A 27,981-nucleotide genomic window follows, 5' to 3' on the forward strand; every position below is an offset into this window, starting at 1 on the left:
GCAAGAGTGATTTCAGTTTTGTAACTAAATTTACAGAAATTTTAATTCTTTCAGAAAAGTCAAATCTGGAATTTAATTTCCTATTCACAGAAACCTTTAAACATGTTAGAATGTTTCCAAATATCAAGTATAAATCACTCCAGAGTTCTTTCCATACTGAGAGGGCAGTCTTCTATTCACTGATTCAAACATCATTCTTATCTTCGAATTCTGCAATAATCACTTATTAGAAGTAGGACCAAATTAAAAACTAAATAGAAAATGACCATCAACCAGATTAGGTTACAGCTCTCCCTCAGGTGACTTGATCTATATATATATCAAAAAGATTACATAGGAAAGTCAGGCATTATAAACAATGAAACGTCACCCGATGTCTTACAAAACAGTATATGAAAAACAGCTCAAAGAATGAATGGAGAGTAAGACTTATGGTTGTAAGGTAGAAAAGGCGTAAACATTCTAGATTTAATTACCTCTTACTGGGAGCTTGATTCACTTTTAAAATCTAATTTTCCACTTGAGTTGTGTAAAATTATGTGATACTGAAAACCTCCTGTATTATAAATACAAATAATTTAGGCAAGAGATGCTTTCTTCTCATCTCAAACGTGGAAGAATTATAAGCCCTTTATTAGTGTTTGTCATTTTTAAGAGTAGGAATGTCTTAACATCCCTCGCCATGCCCACGAAGATAAATGAATAAATGCCGGCAGGTGTATGCCTGCCTTGAATTGGAAAAACAGGTATTATTACTCAAACACCTCCCACTCCAGAAACGCTAACCCCAGACCCCGCCCCACACAAACCCCGCCCCTTTCTCCCACTGCGGGTCCGGAGTTGGCGCAGTGGGCTGACGTAAGACGTAACCTCCGTAGCCTTCTACGTGTAGCTACCGGCTCTGCCTCTGGGAGTTGAAGTTTCCGAAAGAGGACCTTCTCGAGTGGTAAAGACCACTACAAAAAGCTTTCTGAGAGGTTATCAGATTTCCCGACAACTCCTCTGTTCGGTAAGTGTCTTGGCGCGGAGGCTTGCGCTCATCTACCTTTTGATATAATCCGGGAGCAAAAGGAGCGCGTGCCGATCCCGCCTTCCACTAGCAATAGGGCTTCCGGGCAAGAGGTAAGTGGGATAATGGAAAATGGTAGCAAAGACCCAGCTCCGGAAGGAAGTGACGTCAGAGAGAGCGCGCCCCTTCGGCTCGCCAAACAGCTTTCTGATTCGTCGGCTGCAAATTAACCCCGCCTCTGGAATGCGTCCACGCATTTGAGACATGGAGGCGAGAGTCGGGCTCGGCTCTGGTCACTAGTGTAGGACCTCTTGCTGTCGACTTCTGTTTGGGGTCAAGATACGGTCCTAGTATGTGAAGTGTGTTCGCTTCCCAAGAATGAAGGGAGAGGGAAATCTGGACTCTGAAAGGCCGGAAAACGAGTTGTGGTTGTGCCACTTACTGGCAAGTGACCGTGGGCAAGTCGCTTTTCGTCTGTAAACCTCGTTTTTCCTCATTTTCCTCATTTTTCCTACGAGGGCTGATGTCTCTGAGCGCTGTGAAATGTGGCGAGAGGCCAGGGGAAAGTTGCTGCAGGTGCTGTTAGGCCCCACCGTGGTGAGCTGAGGACTATTTTAAGAAGTCCAAGGTGTTACTGAATTTCCCTGAAACATTTTGTGTTTAAATTCAGGAATTTTTCTAGAGGTACACAGAGGATAGCAACAGCACATTTCTCGCTTTTTTGTTTGTTATAAATCCTCCGCCTTTCCCCATCATGGCCCAGGCCTCTGCCTAAGGGACCTCACAGCTGAACCGAGTCGTTATTGCAAATCTGGCCCTCGCGTTTTAAAAAAGGATATTCCTTCTTTACCACCGTTAGGTCATTTAATTCCGTTCTGCGGTTATTTCGACATTCCTTTGGATGTTTCTGGAAAGGAGGCTGTGTTATAAATTATTAAGACTTTAGCCCAATCAATAAAGCCATGATTTTTTTTTTTTTTTTAAACTTTCGGCCAGTCACACTCATAATGTGTAATCTCCCTGCCAGGAGTTGTGCTGAGAAGTGGAAATACAAGGATAATAGAGATACAATTTTTTTAATCTATCCCACACAAAATTGCCTTAGTCATCTTTATCCATAGTTTCATAAAACCACCAGATAATCTATATCTAACTAAACGAACCATTTAAAAAAATTCAGTGCTCAAGTAAACTAAATTTGGCACAATTATTTCTGTAATTGCTACAAAGTTGGTTGAACCTGGTGAATGAATTAAAATGTGCAGTGAATAGCACTGCATGTGAGGGACGAATGCAAACTCTGCCATGGTGTTTATATTTTACTTAACAGGTTAATCTGAACAAACTAGTGCATAGTTAAATGCTTACCGTATGTTACAGGCAGTAGGAGTTGGTATATGTCTTTGTAAAGTGTGTGGAAAGCAATAATGAAAGGATCTCAATCTAGCATCATTTGATGCTTGATCATTGCATCATTCCCTGCAATGTATCTAGCTTATTCAAAGCTTTAAAAACTTTTCTTTTACTACATTCCTTTTTCTTAATTGAAAATAACTTTTAAAATAGCAGTGATAATGATATTGACAAGCTCATGACCTTTGTATTTGATAGGCTTTTTAAAAATATTAGTATGCAATGATAAGCAAATTAAATTTAACTTGGACTTCTTGGGAAAGGCGAAAGCTCCCCCTGGTGTGCATGAGTTGTAAAATTTTACTGTACTTTGTTATATTAAAATTTTCACAGTCTAGAGCCAATCAACACTTGCTCTTTTGATCATAGTAGGAAACTAGTGAAAACCGATGCCACTGATGATAGAAATATTCTCTCCTACAATATTAATCAATTTCATGAAGAAAGCAATTTGTTTCCTCTGATTTTTAATTGTGCCTTAAAGTCTGCACGTTTGGCTTGTGTTCCTCCATGCCAAGTCGCTTCAGTTGTGTCCGACAGTTTGCGACCCTGTGGACTGTAGCCCAGTTTCCTCTGTGCGAGGATTCTCCAGGCAAGGATACTGAAGTAGGTTGCCATGCACTCGTCCAGGGAATCTTCCTGACCAGGGATGGAACCCATGGTGTGTTGGCCGGCAGGTTTTTTTAGTTTTTTTTTTTACCACTAGTGCCACCTGGGAAACCCGCACATTTAGCTTAAGGGGCAGGTTTAGCTTATGTTTTCTATATTGTTTTGGATATATTCATTGCTAATTTTTATTCATGTGTTTATTTTTGGAAAGGAAATAAAAGTGATCCTCGGAATCACAATTCATGTTTAAAATTTTTCTTATCTTTTCAGGCTTACTGTGTTCCCTCTGTCTCCTGTTTCTTGAGTAGTAACCTTATTTTCTAGATTAAAAAAAGTTAATGAATGTGCTCAAGGTTCTACATTTACCTCCAGTTACCTTTTTGGCCTATGTTTCTCTCAAGCTGTTACTCACATTTTTTAAATGCTCAGACATACGATTTTTTTCATTTTATTTTTCTGTCTGAACTCCGAATCAGATTGTGAGGTTGTCTTCTAATTCATCAATTACCTCTTGGACTCCAAGTAATCTGGAGTTTGCCTCGTATGTTGAAATTTTTATGACTTCACTTCCTGGTTTCCAAATTGGTCCTTTTTTTTTTTTTTTTAATGAATTCTTGTTTTGCTATTTTTATGCCCGTTTTTGTGTATCAATTTCTCAATTTTTGTTTTTATGGTTATTACTCTTCATTAACTCTTTTTTTCCCTCATTTCCTGTCCTTTTATAATTTTGCTTTGCAGACTCATCTGGAATGGAATTATAGCTTTCCTTTCCAAACTACCTCTGTCTGCTACTGATTTTGTGGTTCCTTCCACCCCATGACCCTTTTCAGTGCTTCAGACCAATAGCAGAGCCTATATCTGTGATTGAGAATTTCGGTCATATTGTACGTTCATATGTCACCTCATATCTGGGCCCAGGTTGTAGCCAAAAGGCTGGTGTCTGTTTCCCCCAAGTAGTCAGCTTTGTATAAGCTATCTTTAATTTTACCTGTTGTTAGGCATTTTTTCTTGGAAAGAGGAGCCTCACCCCTAACACCAGTGTAAGGGTTCATCTTAAATTGCCTCCCATCTGTCTCCCATCCTCTGTCTTGTGTTATTATTTTTCTCTTTAAAGATAGGAAAACTCTCAGCTGTTTTAACACAGCAGACCTTGTTCTTAATTTTGAGAAAAGCTATACTTTTTTTGTTTCCCCTTTTAATATTTTATCTGCCATTGTCATGTGTTGCAAGCTTGGAAGGCAGGATGTCACAGACATAAACTTTTGGCAGTGATCTCTAGGAAGTTTCCCGATTGTTTTTTTTTTTTTTTTTGGTGCACTGGCATACAAGTAGAACCAAAGGGTTTTTCCTGTCCATTACCTTTTGGTGACACAGGTCTTCCCCGAGCCTTTCAACAGCAGGTGGGTGAAAGCAACACAGCTCTTTAACATTGTTTGGAAATTCCCATTTTCTAAATAAGACTTTGGATTTCTAGAATACAGTAGAGTTGGATGTGGGCTTGAATCTTCGCTCCATTACTTCATTCAACAAGTATTTGCGGACCTATTTTGTGCAACATTTGCTGTAGGTGCCTTGTTTCTTAGGAATTATATAAGAGCTTTGTAACTTTGGGCAAGTAATCTTTGTACCTCTTCCTTTGCAAAGTAGGCATATATGACTACCCCTTAGGGTTTTTTTTTATGGAGAAGGAAACGGCAACCCACTCCAGTATTCATGCCTGGAAAATCCCATGGACCAAGGAGACTGGTGGGCTACAAACCATGGGGTCGCAAAGAGTCAGACACGACTGAGCGACTTCTGTGTGTAGGGTTTTTTAAGAGAGTAAATTAGATAATAACTTTTTTATTAAGTATAGTAAGAATTAATAAATGTTTGATGTTACAATTTTCATTGCCTTTAGAAGCCCTTTATAATATCACACTCACTCATTTATTCGTTCTACCTGTACGTAATAAGCGTCTACGAAGTGCTTGGCACTGTGTTAGCGTTGCCAGTGTAATGTTGGGCAAAAGCAGATGTTAGCCCTGCCGAGTGAACTTTCCAGTGGAGAGTCAAAGTTGAGTTGTCATTTCTAGGAGATGATCTCCCTTAAAAGAAGTGTTTCAGTTCAGTCTCTCAGTCGTGTCTGAGTCCTTGCCACCCCATGAATCGCAGCACACCAGGCCTCCCTGTCCATCACCAACTCCCAGAGTTCACCCAAACCCATGTCCATTGAGTCAGTGATGCCATCCAACCATCTCATCCTCTGTCATCCCCCTCTCCTCCTGCCCTCAGTCTTTCCCAGCATCAGGGTCTTTTCCAATGAGTCAGCTCTTTGCATGAGGTGGCCAAAGTATTGGAGTTTCAGCTTCAACATCAGTCCTTCCAGTGAACACCCAGGACTGATCTCCTATAGGATGGACCAGTTGGATCTCCTTGCAGTCCAAGGGACCCTCAAGAGTCTTCTCCAACATCACAGTTCAAAAGCATCAATTCTTGGGCGCTCAGCTTTCTTCACAGTCCAACTCTCACATCCATACATGACCACTGGAAAAACCATAGCCTTGACTAGATGGACCTTTATTGGCAAAGTAATGTCTCTGCTTTTTAATATGCTATCTAGATTGGTCATAACTTTCCTTCCAAGGAGTAAGCGTCCTTTAATTTCATGGCTGCAGTCACCATCTGCAGTGATTTTGGAGCCCAGAAAAATAAAGTCAGCTACTGTTTCCCATCTATTTGCCATGAAGTGATGGGACCAGATGCCATGATCTTAGTTTTCTGATGTTGAGCTTTAAGCCAACTTTTTCACTCTTCTCTTTCACTTTCATCAAGAGGCTCTTTAGTTCTTCACTCTCTGCCATAAGGGTGGTGTCATCTGCATATCTGAGGTTATTAATATTTCTCCCAGCAATCTTGATTCCAGCTTGTGCTTCCTCCAGCCCAGCGTTTCTCATGATGTACTCTGCATATAAGTTAAATAAGCAGGGTGACAATATACAGCCTTGATGTACTCCTTTTCCTATTTGGAACCAGTCTGTTCTATGTCCAGTTGTACCTGTTGCTTCCTGACCTGCATACAGGTTTCTCAAGAGGAAGGTCAGGTGGCCTGGTATTCCCATGTCTTTCAGAATTTCTCATGGTTTGCTGTGATCCACACAGTCAAAGGCTTTGGCATAGTCAATAAAGCAGAAATAGATGTTTTTCTGGAACTCTCTTGTTTTTTCTATGATCCAGTGGAAAAAAGTGGTTGGTGGCATAAAGAAAACTTGTGAACTTTTGTATTCCTAGATGATTCTTCCCCCTCTTAGTAATTTGGCAGTGAAGTAACATGTCAGGGCTTTGCTCTAGCCCCTAAATCATACATCTTAAAATTTCTTGTCTTGCAGTCAAAATTTGATAAACTTTCTAACTTTTCTTAGGTACCCCATATGTCCTATTACATCATTGCATGTTTAAAGAAGGCAAGAACCATGTAATGAAACTGCTGCTCAAATTATGTTCTGTGAAGTTCTTTTCTTTCCAGTCTCTGAATTGTGGCGATTGTTCTTTTTCCTTTTAGATGTTGGCTTCTCTGCACAGACTTGTTAGCTATCCCTGTGAAAGGGAAGAACTACCCATTTTTGTGTAAGACTGATAGAATATTGCAGACTTCATGCTTAGTCTTTGATAGGGATAAAGAACACATATTCTTAAGCTATGGTGTTAATAATTAAAGAGAAAAGATATTTCAGTATTTCTATCATTTTCCCTGCTCTAAAGGCAAGTTTAGCTCTAAACAGTGGATGTAAAGATGTGGGTTGTAGTTTAGTTGCTAAGTCGTGTCTGACTCTTGCGACCCCATGGAGTGTGGCTCGCCAGAATCCTCTGTCCGTGGGACTTTACTTTCCAGGCAAGAATACTGGAGTGGGTTGCCATTTCCTTCTCCAGGGGATCTTCCTGACACACAGATCGAACCTGGGTCTCCTACACTGCAGGTAGATTCTTTGCCAACTGAGCTACCAGAGTGGGTGGTTAAATCTAAATAAGATGTTTTAGATGGCCCTGAGTTACAGAGTCAGTTTACATATTATGTAAACTGATTACAGAGTCAGTTTACATATTTTGTTTTTCAGCTGTGACTTAAGTGAAAAATTTATAATTACATATTTATAATGAAATATGTTGGGGGGCAACTCAATTTGTTTTCTGTACTGTCCAAAATTTAGAAATGTATAGCACACCTTGTGTCAAAAATCAATTGTTGAGTGTCCACCCAGATAGTGAAATTAGCACTTTTCCTGTATGACAGTATTAAAAACAAGTACAAAAATGTGCCTTCCATATCTTTAAAAAAAATAATATGTTTTTCTTTTATAAAACTATATTTTCATTATATAAAATTTGGAAAATGCAGAAAGCCATGGGTGGGTCAGAATTAAAACATGTGTGTATATGTGTGTGTGTGTGTGTGTGTGTATATATATATACACATATATATATATAAAGAAAATTGAACATTTTTTGTTTTGATTTTCTTATTTAACATAATTATTTCCCTTTATCACTAAATAATATTGAGAAACATTTTTCTTGGCTGCTTAGTATTCCAATCCAGTGTTATAGGTGAACTGTAATTTATATTTAGTCCCCATTTGGTGATATTCTAATTTTTTATTGTTAAAAATAGCAGTAATACATGTATTCTTTTCTATTAATTTTGTTTATATTTCTAATTAATTTACAGGAATTCTAAGGAAATAAATTATTGTAAGAAAGAGTATCAACATTTTAAATCTCTTCAAACATACAGGTCTGAGTAGTCTTCTGGGAAAATTGTTCTGTGCTGCCAATAGTGTATGAAAATAGCCCATTTCATCAAATGATCTTTGCCAGTAAATGACGATTGATTGCCTAAATTTGCACCTTTTTCATTACTAATATGGTTTCATTTTAATTGCATCCTTTGGTCTTTTTTTTTTACTTTTTTTTTTTGGTTGTAAATCATCTGTTCATGTCAGAGTTGCTTTTCAATTTTTCAGAGGCATCAAATAATGTCATCTGAAATGTTGCCAGCATTTAGTGAGACTTGTAATGTTGAAAGACAGAAAAACTTAAGTGAAGATGGAGAGCAAAATCAGAAGCCCGGATCAAGTGAAAGGTTTCAACCAATATCTAAACGGCAAATGAAGAAGCTAATGAAACAGAAACAATGGGAAGAACAACGAGAACTCCGCAAGTATGTATAAAAATGCATATATTCTACCCCTATTTAGAGATATGGAATGTTGAACCTTCAATATAGTAATTATGCAGTTACATAATTATGCAATAGTAATTATGTTAATTAAATTGGGACTGTACATATTGTTAGCTCACTTTGTCAGTTGGCTACTAAAACTGTTTTAAATTGTTTTCTTTTTTTTAGCAGTGTTGCTGAATTTACACAATACACTTTTCTCACCCACACATATTGTGAGTAGCACCCCAATTTCTAAAGTAACCAGTTTATAAAAAGGATATAGTTAGCATCCATGTCCTAGATATGGAACAAAAATAATCATCTCAGAAAGGTCAAGTTTGGGCCTAACATTGATTTTGCTAGAACTATTACAGGTTTTGGTAAGAGCAGTTAGGCTTAAGCTGTTATTGTAGAAAGATAAAATTTATTAGAAAATTAATTGTTGATGTAGATGAGAGAAAAACCTGAGGTTTTTTTTTTTTCATAATTTTACTTTTAAAAAAATGGGAGCAGCTTTTTCTTAAAAAAGAACTTTTATTTTTATTGAAGAGCTTCCCTGGTGGCTCAGATGATAAAGAATCTGCCTGCAATGTGAGAGACCTGGGTTTGATCCCTGGGTTGGGAAGATTCCCTGGAGAAGGGAATGGCTACCCACTCCAGTGTTCTTGCCTGGAGAATTCCATGGACAGAGGAGCCTGGTGGGCTGCAGTCCATGGGGTTGCAAAGAGTCAGGCACTACTGAGTAACTAACACTTTTTTCTTCATTTTATTTTTATGGGCTTCCCTGGTAGCTCAGAGGGTAAAGAATCCGCCTGCAATGCAGGAAACCTGGGTTTGATCCCTGGGTTAGGAAGATCCCTTGGAGAAGGGAATGGCTACCCACTCTAGTATTCTTGACTGGAAGAATTCCACAGACAGAGGAGCCTGGCGCACTGCAGTCCATGGGGTCACAAAAGTCAGACACGACTGAGCAACTAACACTTTATTTTTCATAGTTAATTCACATATATATATATATGTGAAATATATATATATGAAAAAGTGAATATGTTAGTTGCTCAGTTGTATCCAACTGTGCGACCCCATGGAGTGTGGTCCGCCATGCTCCTCTGTCCATGGAATTCTCCAGGCAAGAGTACTGGAGTGAGTTGCCATTTCCTTCTCCAGGGGATCTTCCCGACCCAGGGGTCAAACTTGGGTCTACCATATTCTGTGCAGATTCTTTACCATCTGAGCCACCAGGGAAGCCCCATATATACATATACATACATACTTTTTCAGATTCTTTTCCATTATAGATAATTACAAAACATTGAATATAGTTCCTTGTGTGATACAGTAGGTCCTTGTTGGTGGTGCTAATGGTAAAGAACCCGACTGCCAATGCAGAACATGTGTAAGACATGGGTTTGATCCCTGGGTTGGGAAGATCCCCTGGAGAAGGGCATGGCAACCCACTCCAGTATTCTTGCCTGGAGAATCCCATGGACAGAGGAGCCTGGCAGACTACAGTCCTTAGGGTTGCAGTGAGTTGGACACAACTGAAGTGACTGAGCACAGAATGTGTATGTTAATCCCAAACTCCTAACTTCTTCCTACGCCCTTACTATCCACTCTTATAACCATAAGTTTCTTTTCTGTGTCTGTGTGTCTACTGCTGTTTTGTAAATAACTTTATTTATATCACTTTTTTTAGATTCCACATGTAAGTGCTAACATATTTGTCTGAGTTACTTCACTTATGATAATCTCTAGATCCATCCATGCTGCTGCAAATGGCATTATTTCATTCTTGCTTATAGCTGGGTAACATTGCATTGTGTATATATACCACATCTTCTTTCTCCATTCATTTGTCAGTGAACATTTAGATGCTTCTGTGTCTTGGTTTTTGTAAACAGTGCTTCTATGAATGTTGGGGGTGTATGTATCTTTTTTAATTAGAGTTTTCTTTGGCTATATGCCCAGGAGTGGGATTGCTGGACCATATGGTAACTCTATTTTCAGTTTTTTAAGGAATCTTTATACTGTTTTCTGTAGTGGCTGCACAAATTCACATTCTCAACAACAATGTAGGAGGGCTCCCTTTTCTCTTCATCCTCTAGCAGTTGTTATTCATAGACATTTTGATGATGGCCATACTGACTGGTGTGAGGTGATATGATAGTTCATTGTAGTTTGATTTGCATTTCTCCAAAGCAACATTGAGCTCCTTTTTATGTGCCTATTGGCCATCTGTATGTTTTCTTTAGAGAAATGTCTGTTTAGATCTTCTGCTCAATTTTCGTTTGGGTTGTTCAGTTTTGTTTTGTTCTATTTTAATATTAAGCTGTATGAGCTTTTTGTTTATTTTGGAAGCAAATTCTTGTTAGTTACATCATTTGAAAATATTTACTCCCTGCCCATATGTTGTATTTTAATTTTGTTGATGGTTTCTTTTCCTGTGCAAAAGCTTTTAAGTTTATTTTTGTTACTCTAGGAGGCGGATCAGAAAAGATCTTGCTGTGATGTATGTCAGAGTTTTCTGCCTATATTTTTCTCTTAAGAGCTTTATAGTATCTGGCCTTATATTTAGGTCTTTAATCCATTTTGAGTTTATTTTCGTGTATGGTGTTAGGGAGTGTTCTAGTTTCATTCTTTTCCTTGTAGCTATTCAGTTTTCCCAAGACCGTTTACTGAAGAGACTGTCTTTCCTCCTTCCTGTACTCTTTTCTTCATCATAGATTAATTGATATTAATTAATTGACATGTTTCTGGGCTTTCTGTTTCATTGATGTATGTGCCTCTATTTTTGTGCCAGTGTGATGCTGTTTTGATGATTATAGCTTTGTAGTATAGTCTGAAGTCAGGGAAGATGATTCCTCCAGCTTCATCCTTTTTTCTCAGGATTATTTTGGCTATTCAGGGTCTTCTGTGTTTCCATACAAGCTTCAGAAAATTTTGTTCTAGTTCTGTGAAAAATGCCATTGATATTTTGATATGAATTGCACCGAATCTATAGATTGCTTGCATAATATGGTCATTTTCCCAATATTAATTCTTCTAATCCAAGAACACGGTATATCTTTGTATCTGTGTAATCTTCAGTTTCTTTCATCAGTGTTTTATAGTTTTCAGAGTTTAGGTCTTTTGTCTCCTTAGGTTGGTTTATTCCTGGCATTTTATTCTTTTTGATGAGATGGTAAAATGGGACTGTTTCCTTAATTTCTCTTTTTGATGTTTGTTGTGTGTAGAAATGCAATGGATTTCTGTGTATTAATTTTGTATCCTACAACTTTACCAAATTCATTGTTGAGCTCCAGTTATTTTCTTTTAGCATCCTTAGGATTTTTTGTATACAACATTGTGTTATCTGGAAACAATGACAGTTTACTTTTCCAATTTGGATTCATTTTATTTCTTTTTCTTTTGCCTGCTGTGGCTAGGATATCTGAATCTATGTTGAATAACAATTTTACTTTTTTTTACATATGGTTATAATTGTTGCTTGAAAATCATGTAGGGAAATGATAAAAGTAAAATGTTTTATAACTCTCAAACTCAGTATTTTAAGTTTTCTAAGTACATATAATGGGCTGTGTGCTGTGCTGTACTTAATCACTCAGTTGTGTCTGACTCTTAGTGAACCCATGAACTGTAGCCCACCAGGCTCCTCTGAAATTGGAATTTTCCAGACAAGAATACTAGAGTGGGTTGCCATGCCCTCCTTCAGGGGATCTTCCCAGCCCAGGGATCGAACCTTGAACCCAGGTTTCCTGCATTGCAGGTGGATTCTTTACCAGCTGAGTTACCAGGGAAGCCCCGTATAACGTGCTACCAATAATAAATGAACTTATAGTTCAGATCTGTGTAAAAAATATTTTGCTTTTGCAGACTCATTTTTTATGTAAAACTTTTAGACTATCTAAAATTTCTGGTATTTGACAATTTTTGATCCACAGAAGTAGCAGTTTTTTATGATTTAGCCTACTGATTTTAAAATAATTTTTTTTTTGTTTAGAAAAGTTTTGTAAATATCCAAATAACAAAAAGTTGTTTTCTACTAATTTTAGACAAAAACGGAAGGAAAAACGCAAGAGAAAGCAATTAGAGCGACAATGTCAACCTGAGTCAAATTCAGATGGAAGTGACAGAAAACGTATTCGAAGAGATGTTGTTCACAGCCCACTCCGCCTTATCATTGACTGCAGTTTTGACAGCTTGATGGTATTAAAGGTATCATGAATCATTGTCAGAAAAATCCTGTAGCTGAACTAGGTTTAATAACTCTTGCTTTAATATGTAATATTACTTTGATATAATTTATGTACTAAAATGCATCTTTTTTTCTTAATTGTGGTTTTTAATGTACATAACAAAGTTTACCATCTTAACCACTTTTAAGTGTACAGTTCAATAGCGCTAAGTACACTTATGTTGTGCAGCCAATCTCCAGAACTCTTTTTCATCTTACAAAACTAAAACTCTATACCCATTGAACAACCATTTCCATTCCCCTTCCCTGAGCCCTTGGCATCGCCATTCTACTTTCTGTCTCTATGAATTTGTCTACTCTGTGTATCTTATATAAGTGGAATCCTACTTTCGTGACAGATTTTTTTCACTGAGCATTATGTCTTCACTGTTCTGTGCTCAGTTGTTCAGTCATGTCTAACTCTCTGTAACCCCATGGACTGTAGCCCACCAGGCTCCTCTGTCCATGGGATTTCCCAGGCGAGAATAACGGAGTGGGTGGCCATTTCTTACTCCAGGGGATCTTCTGACCCAAGGATGGAGCCCATGTCTCCCACATTGACTGGCGGGTTCTTTACCACCGCACCCCTTAGGAAGCCCCTGCATTGTAGTGTGTGTCAGGATTCCCTTACGTTTTAAGCTTGAACACTATTTTAGTGTATATATAAACCACTTTTTATTTATTCATTCATCTGTTGTCAGTGGACATTTATGTTGCTTCCATCTCTAGGCTATTTTGTTGGTTTCCTGTGTGTATGTGTTTTTTAAACTATTTTATTGAAGTATAGTTGATTTACAATGTTGTGTTAGTTTCTATTGTAAAGTGACTCAGTTATGCATTTATATATATGTATATATATACACACATTTATCCTTTCTCATATTCTTTTCCATTATGATTACAAGATATTGAATATAGTTTGCTGTGCTATACGGTTGTACCTTGTTGTTATCCATTCTGTGTGTAGTAGTTTGCATCTGCTAAATCCCAGATCCCCAGTTATCTCTCTCTCACCCCTTGGCAAGCACAAGTCTGTTCTCTGTCTGTCTGTTTCTGTTTTGTGGATAAGTCCATTTATGTCATATTTTTAGATTCACATAGAAGTGACACACATTTGTCTTTCTGCCTGACTCACTTCACTTAGTATGATAGTCTCTTTAAGTCCATCCGTGCTGCTGTAAATAGCATTATTTCTTTTCTTATGGCTGAGTAGTATTCCATTATATAAATGTACCATGTCTTCTTTTTTTTCTTAACTGGAGTATAATCACTGTAAAATGTTGTATTGGTTTCTAGTGTACAACAGTGTGAATCAGCTATATGTATGTGTATATCCCCTCCCTCTTGAACCGTCCATCCCGCCTGTCTACGTCATCACAGAACACTGGGCTGAGCTCCTTGTGTTTACACGACAGCTTCCCACTAGGTACTCGTTTTACATGTGGTCGTGCATACTCTTTCAGTTTCACCCTCTCCTTCCCCCTGTGTCCACAAGTCCATTTTTTATATCTGTGTCTTCTATTCCTGCCCTGCAAATAGGTTTGTCAGTGCCATTTTTCTAGATTCCACATATATGCATTAATATATTTGTTTTTCTCTTTTTCTTACTTCACTCTGTATGACAGACTCTAGGTTCATTCACATCACTACAAAAGACCCAATTTCTTTCCTTTTATGGCTGAGTAACATTCCATTGTATGTATGTACCACATCGTCTTTATTCATTCATCTGATGAAGTATATTTACGTTGCTTGCATGTCCTATTGTAATTGTAAATAGTGCCGCAGTGAACATTGGGATATATGTATATTTTTGAATTATGGTTTTCTCTGAATGTATGCTCAGGAATGGGATTGCTGGATCATATGGTAATTCTATTTTTAGTTTTTTAAGGAACCTCCATTCTATTCTCCATAGTAGCTATTCCAGTTCATGTTCCCACCAACAGTGTAGGAGGATTTCTTTTTCTCTACATCCTCTTCAGCGTTTATTGTTTGTAGATTTTTTGATGATGGCCATTCTGACAGGTGTGAGATGATACCTCATTGTAGTTTTGATTTGCATTTCTCTAATAATTAGTGATGTTGAGCATCTTTTCATGTGCTTTTTAGCCATCTGTATGTCTTCTTTGGAGAAATGTCAGTTTAGATCTTCTGCCCATCTTTTGAGTTGTTTGTTTTGATATTGAGCTGCAAGAGCCGTTCTATTTTTTTTGGAGATTAATCCCTCGTCAATTGCTTCTTTTGCAAATATTTTCTCCCATTCTGAGGGTTACCTTTTTTGTTTATGGTTTCCTTTGCTGTGCAAAAGTGTTTAAGCTTAATTAGGTCCTATTTGTTTATTTTTGTTTCTATTTTCATTACTTTAGGAGGTGGATTGGAAAAGATCTTGCTGTGATTTATGTCAAAGAGTGTTCTGTCAATATTTTCCTCTAGGAGTTTTATACTACCTGGCCTTACATTTAGCTCTTTAATCCATTTTGAGTTTATTTTTGTGTATGTTTTTAGGAAGTGTTCTATTTTATTCTTTTTCTTGTAGCTATTCAGTTTTCCCAGCACCACATATGGAAGGGACTGTCTTCCCTCCATCATGTACTCTTGCTTCCTTTGTCATAGATGAGTTGATGATGGATGCATGGGTTTATTTCTGGGCTTTCTGTCCTGTTCCATCAATCACTATGTCTGTCTTTGTGCCAGTGCCATACAGTTTTGATGACTGTAGCTTTCTTTGTAGTATAACCTGAAGTCAGGGAGCCTGATTCCACCAGCTCTATATTTCCTTCTCTAGATTGTTTTGGCTCTCCAGGATCTTTTGTTTTTCCATGCAAATGGTAAAATTTTTTGGTTCTAGTTCTGTGGCAAATGCCATTGGTAATTCAATAGGGATTGCATTGAATTTGTAGATTACTTTGGGGAGTGTAGTCATTTTCACAGTATGGATTCTTCCAATCAAAGAACATGGTATACTATCTCTCCATCTGTTTGTGTCACACATCTTTGATGTCTGTCATCAGTATCTTCTCGTTTTCTGCATCCAGGTCTTTTCCCTCCTTGGGTAGGTTAATTCCTGGTATTTTATTCTTTTTGATGAGATGGTAAATGGGACTCTTTCCTTGATTTCTCTTTCTCATCTTCTGTTGTTAGAGTATAGGAATGTATATTCTACCCAGTAGGGCTCTCATTCAGATTCAGCGGAGAAATCAAAAGCTTTACAGACAAGCAAAAGCTAAGAGAAGTCAGCACCACCAAACCAGCTTTACATACTAAGTTGGGACTTGCCTGGTGGTCCAGTGGTTAAAACTCCTCACTTCCAATGTGGAGGGGCACAGGTTTGATCCCTGCTTAGGGAGCTAAGATCCCACATGCTGCACAGAGTGGCCAGAAAAAAAACCAACTTTTAGATTTTAAAAAAATTGTTTTTAAAATTTTTTCCTTAAAAAATGCTTCCTAAGTTAAGCTTTTCAAAATCTGTGGCCCTAAATTAAAGTATTAAATAGCTAATAACTTGCTTTTATTTATATGTATATGTATAGACAGAGGGAAAGACAGGTACTGTAATAGATTATGAAACTCAGTAACTGCATACTAATTGTAAAGAGCTGTAGGGGGTTTTGTTATTAATCCTAACTGAAAGAAAGGGGAAAAATATGATTGGCTTAAGAGGATTATTTAATAGTCTGAGAAACTTGGTTGTTTAAACAATGCTACTATGTTTTAATTACTTTCTAAACTTTTTTAACTTGTGAAAATTTTAATACTATGGCTCTAAGAGTTTTATTTTTTTCTTTTGTTGTCTCCTAAGAAGAGTGAAAGTTTTCGTGAACTTATATTTTAAGTGGATACAAAATATGAAATTATGGGTCACTTACAGAGTATTGACTTATATTAATTATTTAAATAATATGTTAGGAAATTGAATGGAAATTAGTCAGAAAGGACTTGTATTTCTAAAGAAGAAATGTACCTATCTAGTTATCCTTCCTGCTTATTCTGTTCCACTCAGATTATGAAATGGCCACAGGTAATTTTGAAAATATTACTTTAAAAATTGCACTCTTTTATAGGACATTAAGAAACTTCATAAGCAGATTCAACGATGTTATGCAGAAAATCGACGAGCACTGCACCCTGTGCAGGTATGTTTGAGAAATTTAAAACAAACTTCCAGTTTCCTTTTATATCTTCCTTCAGAAAATGCATACATAATCCTGATTGCCTTTACAAGAATGAGTGTTACAGGTAATATTTTTTAATAAGCTAAATGTCTCTTTGGGAAAATGTTCTATTTTTCTACAAAAAGAGAATATTTTAAATGTTTTTCATATATTATTTTCAAACACACTGTACCCAGTCATCAGTCCTATACATCTTGACCTGTTCATTGTTGTATAGTTGACCATCGTCATTAAAGGACACACGCATATTTTCATACCAGTTTCTCAGCTCTCAATCCTTCCTTTCTGGGGAGTAGGGGAACTGCCCCAGGCTGATACGTGCCATTGTGCCTGTTGGCCAGATTTTCTCTACTTAAAAGGATTTTGAGTCACTGATAATTTTGAAGGATTGAGGGAGTGATTTGTGAGACTAATTGACTGCTCGTAAGAGTAGGGTCATTTTTCTTATTGTTTTAATTCTAAGTGCGCTAAAAATTAACTCTGACTCACTGATGTTAAAAACTAGAAAATCTTGTTAAAATTGTGGTTAGATATTTTCTTTTTATCAAGTGATAGTAATATTATATTTTCACATTTTAGATTATTTTCACCCTTGATTAGATTTCAAATAGGTTTCAGGGTTTAAAGTCAAAGCAAAATTATGAAGACTTTGGACTAGTAAAAAATAACAGTAGTGGCAAAAGAAGGGGAAGGGAAATGACATGGAAGCAGGAATTTTATAGAAAAGTGATCATTAAACAAGAGGCAGATTATAACTGCTTAGAAAATGGAATGAAAATGTAAGTGGAATACAGAAGTTAGTGGGTTAGGAGATGCACAAAAATACACATTTCTATCAAAGATAAATCTTGTCATGTTTAAAGCCATAAATTAATTTTTAAATTAATGTCATAAATTAATTTTTGTCCAGAATGAAAATATTTTGTGTTTCATTGATAGTCAAATTAGTGAGAGAGGAAATAAAATATTGGCTTTAATAGTCTTTCAGTCTCTCTTTCTATGCCTGCCAATCTCTTTATCAGTTTTATTTGACAAGCCATGGAGGCCAGCTGAAAAAGAATATGGATGAAAATGACAAAGGATGGGTCAACTGGAAGGTAACTAAAATCGATTAACTCTCATATAATACAAAGTATTTTTAGGCTTAAAGGTCTACATTTTTTACCTGAGTTCTACATAGTGCTAACAAATATGAGTCAGCAGCTCCAAACCCTGTGTACCACTGTACCTAAGTCTAAGTTTACCAAGGAGAGACGCTAAGAGACTTGAGATATAGTTTGTACCTTCTTTCATGAAATCTCACTTGCTATTTTACTGCCAACTTTAAAACATATTTTTTGAAAAAAGAAAGAATTAAAGGTCTATATGCAATCTCAACCCAGCAAACTAGCTATACATTATTTATAAGAGTGAAGTCACTCTAAAATTTGGAAATGTATTTGTTTTCTCCTAAATCTGTTCTATACCCTCTGATGTCCACTATCCACACATGGCTATTGAACTCTTGAAGTGTGACTGGTGATTTGAGATGTGCTATAAATGTCAAATAAACACTGGATTTCAAAGATAGTACAAAACAGAGAAAGAATGTAAGATATCTGCTTAAAATGAAAAAAACACATTTATTATAAGTTAAATGATAACATTTAAGGTATATTGTGTTGAATACAATGTATTGTTAAAATTAATTTCAAGTATTTCTTGTCACTTTTTAAATTTTCTTATTTATTTATTTTTGGCCATGCTGGGCCTTCGTTGCTGGGCCCAGGCTTTCTCTGGTTGTGGTGAGCGGGGGCTACTGTCCAGTTGCAGTGTGCAGGCTTCTCATCACTGTGGCGTCTCTCGTTGCAGGGCACAGGCTCTAGGCACTAGGGCTTCAGTAGTTGCAGCTTTGGGGCTCAGTAGTCATGGTGCATGGGCTTAGTTGTTCCACAGCATGTGGGATCTTCCCAGACCAGGGATCAAACTTATGTACCCTGCATTGCAAGGTGGATTCTTAACCATGGGACCACTAGGGAAGCCCCTTGTCATTTGTTTTTTAATGTGGCTACTAGAAGGATTCAAATTACGTATGTGGCTCACATGTTTTTTTTTCTATTGAACTAAACTACTCTGTCATTTGACCCAGCAATCCCACTTCTGGGCATACATACCGAGGAAACCAGAATTGAAAGAGACACGTGTACCCCAATGTTCATCGCAGCACTGTTTATAATAGCCAGGACATGGAAGCAACCTAGATGTCCATCAGCAGATGAATGGATAAAGAAAGCTGTGGTACATATACACAATGGAGTATTACTCAGCCATTAAAAAGAATACATTTGAATCAGTTCTAATGAGGTGGATGAAACTGGAGCCTATTATACAGAGTGAAGTAAGCCAGAAAGAAAAACACCAATACAGTATACTAATGCATATATATGGAATTTAGAAAGATGGTAACGATAACCCTGTATGCGAGACAGCAAAAGAGACACAGATGTATAGATTGGCTTTAGTACCAATCCCTAAGGAACCTTAATCCTATTCTACTCAGAGAAGTGGTGGGTTATTCTTATACTTTTTCCCTTTCTCCAAGCCAGTTTTCATTGTGACAGACTTTCCCTGTCTCACTCATTAATCCTATAATGACTGCATTTTTTATTTTATTAATAGTCTGTAGTATAAAACATTTTCAAAAGTCTTTTTAAGTTCTAAAGTATAGTAAATTTACCAAGTTTTATGTTCATGCCTGTTTTCCTAAGAAATACTGTAATGAGTTAGAGTAGGCGTACTTTCAGTTATTTCAGTTATAGCTTGTAAAATTTATTACTTTATACCACCAGTTTTCCAGAGACATATGAGTTCACAAGTTTCTAATTATGCACATTCCTCTTGGGGCCTTTATTAAGCATAGGCATCATATTTATCATATATCATTTTCCAGAAAAATGGCTGCTTATTAATCAATAGGCTATATACACTTATGTGAGAGGTCTCCTGCTTTATTTTTTTATTTCCACAAAAATTATTGAGACGTGCCATCTAAACCTTGTGATGTATCTTCCTTTTTTCTTTTGGTGCAATTTGCAAAATTCTGCCTACTGTTGTTCAGCCTGTACCTCTGACCTGATAGTTTTGGTAAAGAAGATTTCAAATGTCTATTTTTGTGGAAGTCGATACATGAAAATTATTAAATCTGTAAGCCCTTTCTTTTTGATGATTCATATAAATGGAGAAGGAAGTAATTGGAGAAGGCATTCTTTGGCTGGAGAACAATGTGAGCAAATATATAACAAATGCATTTGTTTTGTTGGAACAGAAAGTTAGCAAGATAGATTGGTGCTGTATTGAGGTGAGAGTTACTAAGTTAAGGAGCTTGAATTATAACCTACAGATAAATATGAAACATTGAGAATAGTGTTTTCAGAAAACGAGCCCCCCAGCCATGTGAGGAAGTAAATTGGAGGGATCTGAGGCTAGAGGTGGAAATAGCATCAGGAGGCTACTTAAATAATTGAGATGTGAGGTGAAAAGATGTTCGAGTGATAGGTTCTAAATAAGACATTGTTAAAATATTCTTTCAGACTTCCTGTCATATGTTTTTTGGGTGGGTTTGTCTAGGGAAAAGAAAATAATCATTTTTAGCCAATTTTCACAAAATCCTATTAATTAATAGCATCTTTCTCTTTGTGTTTTAAAGGATATCCATATCAAACCAGAGCACTATAGTGAATTCATACAGAAAGAAGACCTGATTTATCTTACATCAGATTCACCTAATATATTAAAGGAATTAGATGAATCAAAGGCCTATGTGATTGGAGGATTAGTAGATCACAACCATCACAAGGTACATACTATTAAGTTTTTATTTTTGCTTTTGCTCATACTTGAAAAAATTGCTGTACCAGTGTTCTTGATAGTAATGTTAATTTTCTTGATAGTAAGTACTGAGTGCTTATGTTTATTGAGTACAGTGATATTTTGGTCACCTTTCTAGCTAAGCAAAGCATTTCACATATGTTAGCTTGCTTTATCCTTACTGCAACCCAGTGAAGTCAGTGCTGTTAGTACACACAGTTTACAGATGAGGAACCAGAGGCATATTAAAATTAAATCTAAAATCAATAATAATAGGTAGTAGACACTTGAAACTCCAGATTGCTCTGGAGCCCACGTGCTTAAATGATTTTCTGTATTGATAAATGCTGCTTTTGCTAATCAGTTTCTAGGCTGCTGGTAAAATTTATATTAATTTATACCAAAATTTATATCCAAATTGGTAAACTTACACCCATTTTCAAATATGTAATTATATGGGATGTGTTTTCTGTCCTCTTTAATTTGTACTTTGTCTCTTCCCACCTCCTTACCCTCATTCAAATGAAAAGTTACAAAAGAGACACAGATGTGTAGAACAGTCTTTTGGACTCTGTCGGAGAGGAAAGGGGTGATGATTTGGGAGAATGGCATTAAAACATGTATAATATCATATAAGAAATGAATCGCCAGTCCAGGTTCGATGCAGGATACAGGAAGCTTGGGGCTAGTGCACTGGGATGACCCAGAGGGATGGTATGGGGAGGGAGGTGGGAGGGGGTTCAGGATGGGGAACATGTGTACACTGTGGCAGATGCATGTTGATGTATGGCAAAACCAATACAATATTGTAAAGTAAAAAAAATAATAATAAAAAAAAGAAAAATTATAGAAATACACTTTCTAAAAGAAAACATTATTTTGTATTTTTCCAGTTATGTTGCATTGTGCTAAGTTAAGCTCAACTTATTTAGCTAAGTATCTGCTGAAATGTTGTCAGCAGAATAATACACAGTAATTCATTATTCTCATATAGCACCACTGTGCAGGAAAATTTTATGCATTGTTGGAAGTATTTATATCATCGTGTTGCAGTATGGTAACCCATTGGCTGTTGAGCATGAGTTGTACATAGTATGATTGAGAAATTGAGTTTTTAAAAATTATAATAAGTTTAAATAGTCACATGTGGCTATAGTTGGGCAGTACAGCTCTATAGCATCGTAGGGAATTTTATCAGAATGATCTTTAGCCTATTTTTTCCTTAGAAAAATTCTGTTTTCTTATTTCTGTAGAACTAGTTTTTTTCTTTGATGTTGTATGTTTCTCTGAAGTAAAACGATTTTGTTTTCAAAAAGACCTGACTTGATCTATTATCAAATACTGGCCTTTAAAATATCCAGACTATTGGTAATTCCTCTGGCAGTCCTGTGGTTAGGACTCTGTGCTCTTGCTGCCAAGGGCCTGGGTTTAATCTGTTTGGGGAACTATAAGATCCCACAAGCTGTGTAGCATGGAGTGGCCAATAAATGAATGATTATTTTTTGAAAATGCAAATTATTAGTTAAGAAATTTAGCTCTTTTTCCTCCTGTGTTATGTCTTTGGGCTCTTTTAGTCCTGATTAGACCCAGGCTTTAAGGATTTTAATTTTGGGAAGAAAATTCATACTCAGCGTTTTTTTTTTAAGTTGAAATTCATGCATCCAGTAAGTATTGTTCCACTGAAAGTTGTATTATTTGTTTACTTTTCTGTTTCTCACACATAAATTAAGTGTAACATTAATAGAATTTTTAAAATGTTTACATTTCATTAAAGCAAAGTCCTAAGACAGGATTTAAGTTGATTTCCTTTCTAAAGCTTTTTATTCTACCATGCTACCATGCTAAGGTTGGGTTTTGGGTTTTGGGTTTTTTTTTTTTTCCCCATAATTCAGCATTCTTTTAATTGACAGAAATGAAAAAATAAAATTTATGGACAATAGGAAATTTTTTTCATTCAGGTTTTTATCTCATCAGTTTTTGCCACTTGTGCCTCTTAGTGCTATATAATTGAAACAGTTCTATCTTTCAGATTCATGAGAAGAGTGATGATGCTTCTATAAGAATTCAGTTTGAATAAGCTGAGAATAAGGCAGTGTGGAGTGATGAGAAGCTGCTTGAGTCAGGAGGCATGAGCCAGGTTTTTCCTTTGGTTCTGCCACTGACGAACTTTGTGACAGGATAGACAGCTTAATGTCTTTGGTTTCCTCGTTTGGTTAAAATAAATACCAGCAACATTCTGACTATACTTATTATCAAGAGAATGTTTTCAAATTAGCTGTTAAATATACACACACAAATTCAGATTACATTCTCTGAACTAAAGTCTTTCCTAAAAATTATTTATTCTATCATAGACTTAAGTTTAAATAATATAATGTTCTAGTCCAGGTGATGATGTCTTTGTTTTAGGGACTCACGTATAAACAAGCATCAGATCATGGAATTGATCATGCACAGCTTCCCCTTGGGAATTTTGTGAAGATGAATAGTAGAAAAGTTTTGGCAGTTAATCATGGTAAGCCATAAGCTTATAAGCTAAAAATTTACCTGAGTGAACACTGAAAAATAACCTTCTATTCACATTTTGTAAAAATAGAAAATATATACCTTTGGAAAATTAAAATGTCATTTATGATTTGTTTGACTGATACATGCATATTTTAGAAAGTTTTGAAGGTATAAAAAAGTGTAAAGAAAAATAAGTAGGTGTTATTTCACTACCCAGAAATACTTCATAGTAACTTTTTGGTGTTTCTCCAAGTTCTTTTCCTATGCATGCTGCTAAGTCACTTCAGTCGTGTCCGACTCTGTGCGACCCCATAGATGGCAGCCCACCAGGCTTCCCCGTCCCTGGGATTCTCTAGGCAAGAACACTGGAGTGGGTTGCCATTTCCTCCTCCAATGCATGAAAGTGAAAAGTGAAAGTGAAGTCTCTCAGTTGTGTCCGACTCTCAGCGACCCCATGGACTGCAGCCTTCCAGGCTCCTCCGTCCATGGGATTTTCCAGGCAAAAGTACTGGAGTGGGGTGCCATTGCCTTCTCCGTTCCTATGCATATATATCCTTTATTATATAATTGGATTCTTACTCTATTACATAAAATGTTACAAATGTGGGGTGTTTTCCCTCCGTTTATATTTATTGAATCATTGTTAATGGCTGTGTAACTTTTTCTTCATCTGAATATATCAATACAATAATACAGCCATTCTGTTGACATGTTTTTCTTTTTACTACATTATAGTAAATATTATAATATTTATAATATGCTGTGAATATTATAATAGATATCCTCAGACTTAAGTCTTTGCCTGGAGTTTTGCTTTTTGAAATGTTTTTTAGTAGAGATTTTTGTTAGTACACAACTATTAATTGGGTTTTTTAAATTTCTCTGTAGCAGGCTCTAGGGAGTTACAGAAATGAATTTATTGATTCAAGGAATGAACCTCTTCCAAGACTTTTGATATATAATGGATTCCTTTTCTATCATAAAGTAATCCAAATTTACCCTTTCATCAATGTGTTAAAAGTGAGAAGAACTTGGCGGGACAGTATTTAAAAAAAAAAAAAAGGGAGACAAGACACTCCCCAGAGTGAGTGGAAAGCTAGAAGAAATTTAGATTAATGGTAGCTCTCCCCCACCTTTTTTGTTTGTTTGTTTGTTTGCATATAAAGGATAGAGATATGGAAGGAATGAAGAATAAGAAGGAAACCAAAGAGGGGTCCTCTGTCTATTAATTATAATTGACAATGGATAATGATAAACCTCTGAGTGGTTAAGAAAGGATATGAGGAAAAGCTACAAAGTAGCAGCCTTGAGAGCCTTGGGACATATTAGCTCTGACAGCTAATACAGGAGAAGAAAGTAATAAGAACAAAGTAGTTATTAGGACATGCTAGCACTCTTAACACAAAAGCAATGTATTTTAAAGTATACAGCATTGTGATGAGCTAGGCTAAGAAACAAACGGAGTTTGTCTTCGTTGCAGTGTTTGAGATTATTTTGGAATACCTGGAGACAAGAGACTGGCAAGAAGCATTTTTCACTATTTTACCCCAAAGGAAAGGAGCTGTTCCCACAGACCAAGCCTGTGAAAGTTGTTCACATGACAAGAAATTCGCCAGAGTTGAAGGTGGATTAAACAGTGATTCCAGTGAGGAGGAAAATAGGCATGAACTAGATTCAACGCACGAGGAAGAAAAGCAGGATAAAGAAAATAGCACTGAATCTACAGTGAACTCTGTACCACACTAATACCACTTTTTTTTTTTTTCCTTAAGTTTAAGGAATAATCAGGAGAAAGTGAGGTGTTTCACAGAATATTTGAATTGGAAAGAAATTTCATTTTCTTTTATTTCTGTTGTGAATTTTTTTTTAACTTTTTGAATTAAGTGATAAAAAGTACTCATAAGAAAGCATTTTTTTGTTTTTGCATAAGAGTTAAATATGTAAAATAAAAAATTTTCTAAGCCTCAAACAAGCATTACTTGAGAATATTACCCTATTAGTAAATCTATGTTCTTTTATTTACAAGATTGTGTTCTTCAGAATGTGCCTTCAGACCTTTCAGTTTTATTACTATATGTTTATATCAGTGTCTTTCTGATTTATTGCCTACTTATTTGTGGAGGCAAGTATCCTAAATCTCCTTTAAGTCTAACAAAATTTTCTGAATGGGAAATTACCTTCTATTTGCAGCTTTTATATTCACTTTAATTATTTCAAAGGAATATAGTGATTTTAGGAAGAAAGAAGTATTGGATTGATAAGGGGCTTCTGTGGTGGCTCAGTGGTAAAGAATCCACCTGCCAGTGCAGAAGACATGAGTTTAATCCCTGGGTCAGGAAGATCCCCTGGAGAAGGAAAAGGTAACCCATTCCAGTATTCCTGGATTCGATTGAATTTGTTTGAATTATATTCAAACATTGATGTCTTTTGGAATATGGACCCATCTCTATCCTTTTGTGTGTGTGTGATGCATTTTGTGGTTCTAAGGCAAGCACTGAGGACTTAAGACTTTAATATATTTTCTTAATTTAAATAATCAAGGTAAATGATTTCAATTACAAAATTAATTTTTCAGCCACCAGAGAAGCCCATTTTTCAGGCTAGATTATTTTAAAAAGCTGTTGATGGATTTCCCTGGTGGTCCAGTGCTTAAGAATCCACCTTCCAATGCAGGGGACACGGGTTCGACCCCTGGTCTGAGAAAATTCCACATGCCTTGGGTAACTAAGCACGTGCACTCTACTGTGCCTGCGCTCCAGAGCCCTCAAGCTGCAGCTGCTGAAGCCCACGTGCTCTAGTGCCTGTGCTCCAGAAGAGAAGCCACTTCAATGAGAAACCCATGCACAGCAACTAGAGAAAGCCCACATGTAGCAGTGAAGACCCAGCCCAATCAAATATAAATACATAAACTTATTTTTAAAAAAGGCGTAGTGATCCATTTTTGTCATTACCCAAATTTAAAAAGAAACAGCTCTTAAAAAAGTAGCCCTTGGCAGCTATCCTTTTCTTTCCATATGTACTTTTTTAAAATAATGTTGGTTCTTAAGCAAATAAAGTTAACTTTATATGTGCATCTGTCTATCGTATAATAATATTTAAGCTAATGTAAATATGTTTCTGTAAATACTATAAGCATGTATGAAAATATGCGTATAATTGTATATACATGTGTCTGTCCACATCATGTATAATTCTGTTATTGATGATAGGATTGAGTTGCCATATCTATATTATTTGTGTGAATGTGCTGAAAAACACTAAGGAATTTAAATTTCATGAAATGTAAATATCTATAACCAAACATTTATATGAGGGCATTGGCAAGAGATGGTGGAGCTAGTAGATGTTTTAGTTCCTGCCAGTAAATGTAGAGCAGTTATATTTAACGTGATTATTCTTTGTCACAGCTAAAGTAACACTTCAGAAGCCTTAGTTACTAGGTTTGGATAAATTAAGTTTCTGTTTTTTTTTTACTTATTGGCATCTCAGATTATATACATATTTGATCGAAAATTCACTGAATTTAATATTGACATTCACTGTCTCTTTTGTTGCTTTATTCTTAGTAATCTATTACAGTAACCCATTTAAAGGTCTGTGAGAAATGTATGTAAATAAAGAAAAGCCCCCACAGTTGTAGAAGAATAGAGCTTGTGTCTTAAGTTGTGTTTTTCAAAGTTACAGGTTTTTCTAAGTATAGTTAGTAGCATGAAATGTTAGGCTTATAATTTAAATCATTCCATATGGAATAAGGCTCAGTTTGATATTGAAAAGTGGGGAAAGGTCATTACAAGCACCATGTAGTTTAATTTTCACTAATTATATAAGCCCTACATTTGTTTCCAGGGCTGCCGTAACAAAATACTGCCAACAACAGTAGTTTATTTAAAAACAACAGTAGTTTATTTTAAAACAACAGTAGTTTATTCTCAAAACAAAAGACATGTACTCTTATAGTTCTGGAGACTGATAGTCCAGAATCAGGGTGTTGGTTGGCTCATACTCCCTCAGAAGGCTAGTGAAGATTCCTTCCTGGCTGCTTCTAGCTGTCGGTGGTTGCCAGCAATCCTTGGCGTTCCTTGGCTTGAAACTGCATCACCTAAATCTTTGTCATCACATGGACTTCTGCCCTCTGTCTTTTGTGCTTGTATTGTGTCCTTTTAAGGATACCAGTGATTGGATTAGGGTTCACCATTATCCACTGTGACTTCATTTTAACTTGATTTTATCTACAAAAACTGTTTTCAAATAAGTTCACATCCACAGGTATCATATATTAGGATTTGAACTATATCTTTTGGGTGGATACAATTCTGTTCACTCCAAGTCCATATCTAATTTGGATTGCTGATGACAAGAAGGTGAAGATGACAATTAGAAATGACTAATTTCTGAGATATTTAAATTTTTGTTTTTATTTAAATAATTGTAATTTTTTCTTATTTTACTATGTTCTCAAAATTGTTTTGGTTTATCTGAGGTACTTTATTTAAAAACTTAAGTAATATTAAAGTCACTTGTATTGGAACATAGTAAAGGTGGGGAATTTAGTTAGTATTTAAATGCATCAAAATGAGATATGTCTGCTGAAATAATTGGATTTTCTCTCATTTTTTTTTTTAATTTTTAAAAGTTTATTTTTATTGAAGTTTAGTTGATTTACAAGATTTTGGGTGTATCACAAGGTGATCCGGTTATGCATACACACTTTATAAAATATATTTTTTATTCCTTCTCAGGTTCTTTTCCACTATAGGTGATTAGGAGATATTGAATATTGTTCCCTATGCTACATAGTAAGTCCTTGTTTATCTATATTGTATGGAGTAGTGTGTATCTGTTAATCTCAAATTCCTAACGTATCTCATCCCCCACTTTGCCCTTTGGTAACTTAATTTTGCTTTCTGTGTCTGTTTCTGTTTTGTAAATAAATTCATTTGTATAACTTTTTAGATTTCACATGTAAGTGATGTGATATTTGTCTTTA

At 36.1% G+C, this 27,981-nt stretch overlaps 1 protein-coding gene across 4 annotated transcripts; it reads left to right on the forward strand.

The window, feature by feature from the left end:
* The first annotated feature begins 27 nt into the window (after window positions 1-27).
* TRMT10A (tRNA methyltransferase 10A) lies at window positions 28-27,953 on the forward strand. 4 transcript variants are annotated; one of them, XM_061419579.1, is made up of 8 exons: window positions 28-4,431; window positions 8,032-8,228; window positions 12,284-12,446; window positions 16,530-16,601; window positions 17,663-17,737; window positions 20,326-20,475; window positions 22,896-23,001; window positions 24,475-27,953. In XM_061419579.1, exons 2-8 carry the CDS (start codon window positions 8,044-8,046, stop codon window positions 24,738-24,740), a joined length of 1,017 nt encoding a protein of 338 aa, XP_061275563.1. In that variant the 5' UTR covers window positions 28-4,431; window positions 8,032-8,043; the 3' UTR covers window positions 24,741-27,953. The 4 variants fall into 4 exon arrangements, with proteins under 4 accessions (XP_061275563.1, XP_061275562.1, XP_061275565.1 ...); XM_061419578.1 differs by having other exon boundaries at window positions 28-1,606; XM_061419581.1 differs by having other exon boundaries at window positions 28-1,467.
* The last annotated feature ends 28 nt before the right edge of the window (window positions 27,954-27,981 follow it).

The sequence above is a fragment of the Bos javanicus genome, chromosome 6 (assembly GCF_032452875.1).
Source record: "Bos javanicus breed banteng chromosome 6, ARS-OSU_banteng_1.0, whole genome shotgun sequence".
In the NCBI taxonomy this organism is placed as follows: Eukaryota; Metazoa; Chordata; class Mammalia; order Artiodactyla; family Bovidae; genus Bos; species Bos javanicus.